Below are 9,568 nucleotides of genomic sequence, written 5' to 3' on the forward strand. Positions count from 1 at the left end.
AGCAGAGTCTTTTGCGGGGCCTGAGAACGCCAGAAAGGGTTGGGGGCGTTGGGGAGGGGGTGTTGGTGACGTTTGGGATCATTCCGGGCTTGGAAGGGCCGCGGGTCAAAGAAACCACCTCCAGAAAAGGCCCTAAAACCTTCCAGACTCGCGCCCGCTGTCTGAATCACACCCCAGCCAGCGGCCTCGAAATCNCATCCACGGGCAGGACTTCGACCAGCGCGCGCGCGAGGAGTTCCGCCCCACCATCTACAGCAACGTGATTAAAGGTGCAGAGCGGGGGTCGCCGCCCGGATCGCGGGCCCGGGCCGGGGCGGGGGGCGGAGGCGGCCGGGCCCCGCCCTCGNAGAGCCCAGGGCCAACCCCAGACCCACACACTCCCCCACCCCCCGCCCCGGCGCTGCCTGCCCAGCCTCACCGCCCGGGGTGGGTGACCCGAGTCACATGGGGTCGGGGCTGCTCCCAACTCCCTGCGCCGCTTCCTAAGCAAGGGAGTTCTGGAACCGTCTCAGTGAGGAAACTTTTGCCTGAGACTTGTCAAGGGCGCAGGGTGACAGTTGCTGGGCCCTTTTGGCAAAGATGGGAAACTTCAGGGAGTCCTGTGTACTGTTCCGGCATCAGGAAAGGGTAGAGCCGTACAGTTAGTCTGAAAAAATTAGCATCAGTTGTTTCTCGCCCCATTGTCACGGTCGGGCAGGATGTTTTGCCTGTAATCACTATACAACACGTTCCACCCTCCTTTTTGCTTAATAACTGGGGGCCGGAGGGGGTACGACCCCCCCCTCCCTTGCTGTAGTAATTCAATGGAATTGCGTGTTGGTATAAAGAATCTTTGGCCTCAAAAGTGATGCGAAGCCTGTGCAGGTGGAGCCTGCAAACCACTGCCGGCCTGGATCATAGACCCTGCTTCTGTCTGACAGTGTTTTTGAAAGTAAAGTTTGTTCTTAAGTGAATTTTATTTCTGCCCTTTCGGACAGTTGGCCAAGATGATTCTTATTTCAGCGGTAATTAGCATTCCTTATGCTTAGTATCAAATAGTTTCTGCTTTGTTCATGAAAGGCGTCTTGGCAGGTTTGAGACCCAGAGCCGGGGAGTTCAGGTGCATCAGGAAACCACCATCTGGGTAGCAGTTGTCCATTTGCCACAGATTTCAGCCGATTTTCAGGCAGTGTTTTTTTAAGTGGGGTTTTTGTTGTTGTTGTTCAGGAAGTTCTTAAGCAACTCCTTCTCATTCCCCCACCGCCTTTTTTTTTCTCCTCAGGATTGAGTAGAGGAAAACTCCCCGGGAGTGGGGATCCAGGGGCAGTGAGGGGAGGGGAGCACTGGGCCAGGAGCTCAGCCCACAGCCAGCCAGCTCTGAGCACTGGTACGCTGCACGTGAGCTGTGTAAAATGTTCCTGGTTATCCCATCTTTATGTTGAGCACAAGACTAATTGAGGGCTCTTTCAAGGCTGCGGACTCCGCCTTGCCGGTCCTTAATCGAAGGTACCTTTGTATCCTGATGCAGCCGAACTTCAGGAATTATGTCAATAAATAGTCAACACGTTAACCTGATTATGAGCCAGGTCAACACCTGGCGCTGTGCGCACAGGCCCCTGATGTGACCTACTTTGAACATTGGTAATGAGATGAAGTCACTCACAAGACCTCTACTTCTTTTGAGTTGGCACGATTGGAAGATTGACGGGAAAGCGGTTTTTCAGTATGCGGACCGGCCGCGGAGTAGTCCCTGTGACTTTCGATGGACCAAAGGTGACCGTGTAGGGATTAGAGATACAGGGCTTGAACTAACCTCTGCGAGTCGAGTGCTCTGTTTTGATACCCTTTTTGCAGTTACTCTTCCTTCCCGTTAGGGAGATCGGAGGCTCTCCTGTGACTTACACTGATTTGAGGCTTGGTCTGGGAGGAGTTTTTGAGTTTTGAACGTGTTCTTAGAAGACTGGGTGTTGGGTTGAAGCAGAATGCTCAGAACCCTGAGTGATAAGTTTGATTCTTGGCCTTTCAGAAATGTCTTTTTGAGGGGCTCAAAATCTTAGTCGGTGGTGTTTTCAGAGCTGGGAGCATAGTTTCTGTTTCCTCCACCAGCTTCGGTTCTCATGTGACTACCCTCTATTAAGAGCGTATAAAAAGTTATTTTATAAATTGCAACATGTTACAATCCTTGAGAAAGAGCAATTGTGTTTAATAGTATTTGCTTGTCCAGGCTCTTAAGTTCATGACTGTGAACAACCGGTTTTTTAAGCTCTGAGAAGTTGCCTGTGTTTGTTTTTGATCTTCGTCTCCGTTTTGGAGGACTGAAGTTTCAGAAAGTCATACCGGAACAGAACCAGTGAGAATGTCTAATGACGCCTAGCCCGTCTTTTTCTTTCTTTTTAAACGAAGGTATGAGGGTGCTGGTAGATGCCCGGGAGAAGCTGCATATTCCGTGGGGAGATAACTCGAACCAAGCCAATGGAGACAAGATGATGGCGTTTGACACGCGGTCCCCCATGGCGGCCCAGGGGATGGTGGAAACTCAAGTGTTTTTACAGTATCTCCCCGTTATACGAGCGTTATGGGCAGACAGTGGCATACAGAATGCCTATGACCGGCGTCGAGAATTTCAACTGGTAAGAGATTTGTTCTTTTATGTTGTCGTCAGTTTATTTTAGGGACGTTTATCGGCAGCTGATTCTAATACGCCTTTTTTCAGCGACTCCCACAATTGAAATATATCTGTCCAGAATTTCAGCCTCAGAAAATTGGATTGCTGTATAGATGAGCTTCTGACTAAGCAAGATAAGAATACGTTGAACCCCATAGAGTTGATGAAGCAGATATGTTTAATTGGTCATTTTTTATTTTTGCAAATAAGACGTTAGTGATTTTCAGGGGTACTTTCTCCTCATTTTATTCTCCTTTTGAAAATAATTTCCTCTCAATTGCCACAATGAAAATCTTCTAAAAGAAATTGATCTTTTACTCTTGCTTGGACTGAGAGGTCAGTAACTGAACTGAGTTGTTCAGATGTGTCATTAAGACTTTGGAGGTACTCATTTTATGGTACAGGTTAATTTAATATAAAGACAGATTAAAGTTCTTTATAACACTTAGGTCTTTGTACTTTTTATTTATTTGTGTTCTCTGTGTGTTTTTAATGTTTCTAAGCACATTTTACAAAATGTTCCTTTTTTGAGTTTATTTATTTATTTTGAGAGAGAGATACAGCATAAATGGGGGAGGCGCAGAGAGTGGGGATGGGGAGAGCGAGAGAGAGAATCCCAAGCAGGCTCTGCACTGTCAGCACAGAGGCCGTTGTGAGGCCTGAACTCACTAACGATGAGATCATGAGCCAAAATCAGGAGTCGGATGCTTAACCAGCTGAGCCGCCCAGGCAACCCCAAAATGTTTCTTTTTAAAAAAAACAAAATAATCTTAGTATACCATAAAACTGTAACTTACACAGCACTGAAGGTAGGATAGAAAAGAAAGGATCTGATCAGGGTTCAAGATGCACAAATAATACTCGAAATAGATTTTTTTAATCACTTGTTTTGCAGTTTAATTATGAATGCTTTGATTGTGTTCTGGGTTTTATTTGCCAAAGACTGGAAGGATCCCAGGGTTAATAATCTAGGCCGTATGCAGGTTGGAGGCGGTGCAGATTTGAAGTGTTTTACCATACTGCGATCCAAAAAAAAAAAAATGACAGTTAAAAGTAAAACTGCTTAGAAAGTGGTTTGATGATGTCATCGGCCTTAAAGGGATCCACGCTGTTGGGTGTGGCTCCAGGATGACGTGCAGCTGGCCTTCTTTGCTATTTCAGTTCTTGCTCAGAAGCCAGTCTTGCTTGTGAAAAGTTCTAGATACGTGTTCGTGATAGCTTTTTGTAAGACTGGTCCCAAGTCTTTATTTTCTTTGCATTACGGTTCTCGTGGACACCCTGAGCACTTGGTACATACATGCCTCACCAAGTCCCCTTGTCTGGAGCGTGCGTGTGGGCTCCAGTAGTTTGTCCGTGAGCGGGAAGCAAAGCGTGTGTGACACGCTTGTTAACATGGAGGCGTTGGCAGCATCACATCCTGGTGAAAACCAGGAATTTCACTTGACAGGTGCCCTCCGCCCAGTTCTCGGACTTGCGTTGGAGTTTTGTCCCGGTTAGTGTTTGTTACTTGATAGTTCCTCGCTACACCCTCCTGTCCCTTGTCACCATCCCTCCTGGTGTAAGTGCTCTTGCTCTCCTTTCTTCCTAATTCATTTTGTTGACAAATCACACCTTCCCTCTAAGGTTTCTCCAGTGTTATTCATCCTTCCACGTCAGGGAAGGAACCTCCGTCTGTAAAAGCATATGGGTCCTATTGGTTGGATGAATAAGTAAACAGCTATACTCTAAGTTTTCTCTAGGAAAGTTCCAGAAGTCCATTTAATTGAAGTTGGGCTCCACTGACATTTGAATTGGGACATTTACATCTGAACAGTCAGGACTGCTGGTCATCCTAGTTGAGGACACATTCCTAAGCGTCCGCCATTCAGAACAAATTGTAAAACTGCCCGGGACCCGCATGGTCTTGACCCAGCTGATGCTTTGTAGCAAAGAAGGCGTCAAGCACAAGGAGAGGCAAGTTCCAGAAATACTTGTTTTCCTCCTAAAATGTAGGGACAGAAGAAAAGCGGAACAGGGATAGATGTAATTTTTTAAAAATGTTTATTTATTTTTGAGAGAGAGAGAGAGAGTGACAGAGACAGAATGCAAGTGATGGAGGGGCAGACAGAGGGAGACCCAGAATCCAAAGCAGGCTCCAGGCTCTAGGCTCTGAGCTGTCAGCACAGAGCCTGATGGGGGGCCCGAACTTATGAACCGTGAGGTCATGTCCTAAGCCGAAGTCGGATGCATAACTGACTGAGCCGCCCAGGCGCCTTGGAGAGATGTAATTTTAAACCCCTGGAGGAGGAGTTTTTTCCTGGGTGTACTTGGCGTTGTTGATGGTACCTGGCATGTATAGAAGGTGCTCCATTATCGCACTGAATTAATGACTCTCAAGACTTCTGGAGGCTTTGTGGTGTTTGGGGTAGCTGCGTTGGACCTTCGGAAGGCAGCTGGCTCATTGACGTTTTCCTCACAGTTCTCTTCAACTCTTCTTCTCTGCACACAGAAGCCCTTGAGTCCTGTCTTTTCCACCCCCTAGATAATCTCTTGTGTCCGTTCCCTTCTTTGATCCTTTACACTGATTTCTCAGGGCCCCTTGCGCAGACTCCCTGGTAATCTTGTGCAAACATAGCATGGGTTTGTTGGGAGAGCTATGCTCACTCTCCGTTACGTCCAGAATAGAGTTCAGCCTCCTTATTTGAGTCAAGACGAGCTAGCTTCCCTGTGATTCGAAAAACGTGTTCATTAGACTGCCTCACACACCCTATAACCTGTCGATTTCCACATACCCTGATCTGCTTCTTTGGCTGTCTTTACAAGGTCTGCCAGGGATTTTCATTATTGTATCTATTTATTAGCCTTACCCTTGACCTAGAAGAACAGTAATCACATTTTAACGTGACTAAATGTGGTCCCCGGACCCCTTGCATCAGTGCTTGTCTAATACAAAACAAAACAAAAATGGCCCTAGACCCCACCACAAGAGGGTCTGATTCAGGAATCTGGGAGGTGGCCCTGTGATGCGTATTTATCTGTAGCCGGCAGTCCGGGGCCATGGGGATGAATTTGCTCCTCGGCCCCCCTGGGGAGCGGCGCCTCAGGGTCGTGGCTTTGTCCAGTCCTCCCAGCTGGGACACGCGGCTCCCTGGCCTGTCCTCTCTCCTTGGTATGCCTGCTGCTGGCCCTCGGTCGCCTGTCCTCACTCGTGGGCGCTTGTATGTGGTCCTCCCACTAAAGTAGACGCTCTCTTGGCGCGCCTTGTCTGTCTTTCTCACTCACCAGCATAAGCCTCTTATTAACTCATTTTTACACATTCTAAGATTCTTCTAGAAAAAAAAGTAACTTCTCACGTTAAGTTTCTTCTGGGAAATAGGAATCATTTCTGTACGTAGTTTGTTAATTTTTCTAGGAGATGGAAAGTCCTTGTATTACAGAATCATGATTTTTCTTTTTATGTTTAGCAGTGTATATTCTTTTTTAAAAATATTGTAAATGTTTTATTTATTTTTGAGAGAGACAGAGAGTGAGCAGGGGAGGGGCAGAGAAAGAGAGGGAGACACAGAANTGTTAAAAAAAAAATTTTTTTTAAAGTGAGTCAATTACTGTTTCCTGTTGCAAAATACTGTGTTTCTGTTAGAGAAGCAATTGGTCTGTTTATGAATAAAATCAAATCAGGACTTTGACTTCCAAGTTGCAAAAAAAACCCTATTGTCTACGGATTCTAGGATCATGGTGAAATACTTGAGCCTACGTAACCAAAGGATTATATGTAACATTAAAAACTGTGGCGTTTTTAAAATGTAGGTCTCTATAAGATAGAATTTCCTTTTGGTGAATTTGATCAGATGAAAGTGGCTTCATTTTATCCAGATCTTAGAAACACAGAGTTACAGTACTGTAAATTAAAAAAACAAAGAGAGGCACCTGCGTGGCTCAGTCAGTTAAGCGTCCCTCTTTTGTTAACTGGTTCAGGTTGTGATCTCACAGTTGTGGGATCGAGCCTCACCTTGGGCTCTGCCTGTTTGGGATTCTCTCTCTCTCTACCTCTCCCCCACTTGCACGTGCACGTGCTCTCTCTGAAAATGAACATTTAAAAATAAGTAAAAAATAAAAACACAGAGGATGATTTGGCATGTGCTTATAATGTTAATATAAATTTGTGAGATTGTGTGTGCGTGCATGCGCCTTTACGTAGATGTGTATCTCTTGATATATTACGTCTATGTGTTCATGTTTATGTCTTTTTTTTTTTTTTCTGTTAAAAGCTTAACTGGCTATAAAAAAAAAAGCTTAACTGGCTATGGGATGTCTGGGCTCTGGGTGCTGAAGGGATATTGTAAAATACTGTGCTGGTTTCTGTATTACTTTCATTGCCGAATAAAGCTAGTGGTATAGTAATTTATGTTGCTCTGAAAATGTTCCTTAAACAACTCAAGGATGAAGCAAGGAAATAGTTTTGTTGTGAAAACAAGACTTTAGTTTCAGAATTCCTTACTAGAGCACCCCTAACCTGGGAGAGAGGTTTGTGAGCTCAAGTTTGAAAAAACTGTGATTGCCAAAGGCTTTCTGGGTTGACTATTTCCTCTTCATCTCTCACAGATGGGCAGAGGCCGCACCAGGCTGGGGTACCTCGTCCTGTTAGCCCCGAGCAGGTGCCAGGTTCTTTCTCCAGAAAATTAATTCACGGGCTGATACTTCTATCACTTTTTAATACCTTATGTTTTATAAAAATTGCTTTGTACTTTTTAAAGCCCTGTCAGATACAATATCCTATAATCCTTTAAAAAAAAAAAACCTCCGAGAGGAATAGAATACATATTGTTGTCTCCACTGCACAGATTAGGAGATTCAGATGCAGAGAGGTTTCTTGATACTTGGGTTCACAGAGCTAGTAAGTGATAGAACAGCCCCTGGAACCCGATCTGCTGACTCTCGGTCGGCAGCGCTGGGCACTGAACCATTGTGAAGCGCTCAGGCGTTACATCCATGGGGCGTTCTTTCCTTCCGTTCCAGCCTCTCTGGCCAACACCCCTACACGCCAATAATTAACACTCCCCTAGAAGGTTCTGTTTTAGATATGTGTAAGGTTTTATTAAGAATGCCTGGGGGCACCTGGGTGGCTCAGTTGGTTGAGCATCCGACTTTGGTCGGTCATGCTCTTGGTTTGTGGGTTTGAGCCCCGCATCAGGCTCGCTGCTGTCAGTGTGGAGCCTGCTTCACATCCTCTGTCCCCCGCCCCCCGCCCCTCCCTGGCTCGTGCTCTCTCTGAAAGATAAACATTAAAACCAAACAATCGATGTCATTGCACTGGTAGTCACAAAGTCCTTACATTCTGAACTTTCGTAATATCCTCGTGCCATTCCTTTTTTACTTCATTAACTTAGATTATAGTTACGAGGTAACTAACTTTAAGTGACATTTAATGGGAGATTTATTAACTTAGGGGGACAGCTCATCATGATAAAGGCTGTTTGAGTCTTCGCCTCCTTGAAAACCACCTGTACCAGTGAGCCTCACCTGATGTTCTGGCAGTGAACATGGCTTTTAGCGTGCACCCTAAACATGAAAGTCTGATGGAAACCAGCACCAAAGGCGGCGATGTAGTTTTCTAAGAAAGTGTCATTTGGAGATTGGCCCGTGTCAGGATATGGTTGCCCAGATTTGCATCTGGTGTGGAGAGGGCCATCGGGACACCAGTGCTCTGTTATCTCTTGAGCTCCTTTGCAGTGTTGCTCGTGTAGCTGGCCTAGGTTTTATACTGCTGAGGAGCGTTCCAGATCATGTGTTGTGCTGGGTTTTGTTCCAGTTACAAACTTTTTTTTAATGGCATATACCTGGAAATTGACAATTATTATTTCCTTGCTTGAAAGTTCTCTGTGTGTGTGTGTGTTTTAGCTGTGTGTTTACTTGTGTCATTATTGTGAACATTTTTTTTTGCAATATGCCTTTTTTTTTTTTTTCCCCAAGAGAATCTGTTATACATCCACGTTAGCAGAGCATTATTAGAATGGGCAGATAGGGATCCATGAAATAGTAATTTTGTTTTGAGAACAGGACTTCAGTGGCCTTGGCTAAAGTTACCAATCTGCAGTGACAGTAGTTGTTTATCTTAGTCTTTCCAACTTAATCTCTTTCTTTTTGCAAAATGAATAAAAAAGACTTACATCAGTGCTGTAGGTGAACTTTTTCATCCCCAACTATTATAAAATAGACGCAGAAAACTTGAGTAGAGTTACTCCTCATTGACTTTTTTTGGGTGTTAGGTCTAAAGTCATAAGAACAGTGGCTTTGGTACGTGTATCTTCCAAGCAAATTCGAAAATAACCATATTCAAATTTACTGATTTATTTCACCTGTCGTAAAACATTTTTACAAATGGTTTTAATGTGAGGACCTTAAAATTCGCTGTGGTTACCTGCTCTGCTGTTGGGTCACGGGAAACTGGATGACCAGCCAGGACTCCTGCCCAGGCTCTGCCCTTCACGCTGTGAGCTTGAACGAGTCCCCAGCCTTTTCTGTGTCTGAAACTGTGAAATGGGGACTATCTGAGGACCTACCATTACTGGTTGTTGTAGAAATTACATGAGATGATCTACATAATGTAAAGCCTTTGGCACAGTGCCCGAACATGAGCTGATGTTATTCCTGATACGCCACATGCACATAAACCAGAAGTAACTTTTTAAAAAAATAAATTCCTGTAGGCATTGATTTGATTCACTCTGTTGATTACCAGTATAAAATCCCGAATCCTAAACTACCCGGGCTAGGACTGACCTTCTCATCAGACCATATGTTGTCTCTACCCAAGAGAATTGAACTTTGCATCGCTCGTTCAAGGCCTTGTTGTCACTTTGCTGAGGAGTCAAGCCGATGCGTAGGCGGAGTTCATCAAATCCTTGTCTTCCTGCTGGCAGCCTGGAAATGACCTTGGGCATAGGT

General features: G+C 45.1%; 1 protein-coding gene across 1 annotated transcript in view; it reads left to right on the plus strand.

Annotated features, from left to right (window-relative positions):
• Nucleotides 1–201: 201 nt before the first annotated feature.
• Nucleotides 202–9,568, plus strand: part of GNA13 (G protein subunit alpha 13) — a 41,825-nt gene continuing 32,458 nt past the window's right edge. The window contains exons 1-2 of the mRNA XM_077780338.1: nucleotides 202–269; nucleotides 2,383–2,609. Of these exons, the coding sequence (XP_077636464.1) occupies nucleotides 2,385–2,609 (225 nt within the window). The 5' untranslated portion in view covers nucleotides 202–269; nucleotides 2,383–2,384. The remainder of the gene's footprint in view (nucleotides 270–2,382; nucleotides 2,610–9,568) is intronic.

This window comes from Crocuta crocuta, unplaced genomic scaffold (assembly GCF_008692635.1).
Source record: "Crocuta crocuta isolate KB4526 unplaced genomic scaffold, BGI_CrCroc_1.0 scaffold288, whole genome shotgun sequence".
In the NCBI taxonomy this organism is placed as follows: domain Eukaryota; kingdom Metazoa; phylum Chordata; class Mammalia; order Carnivora; family Hyaenidae; genus Crocuta; species Crocuta crocuta.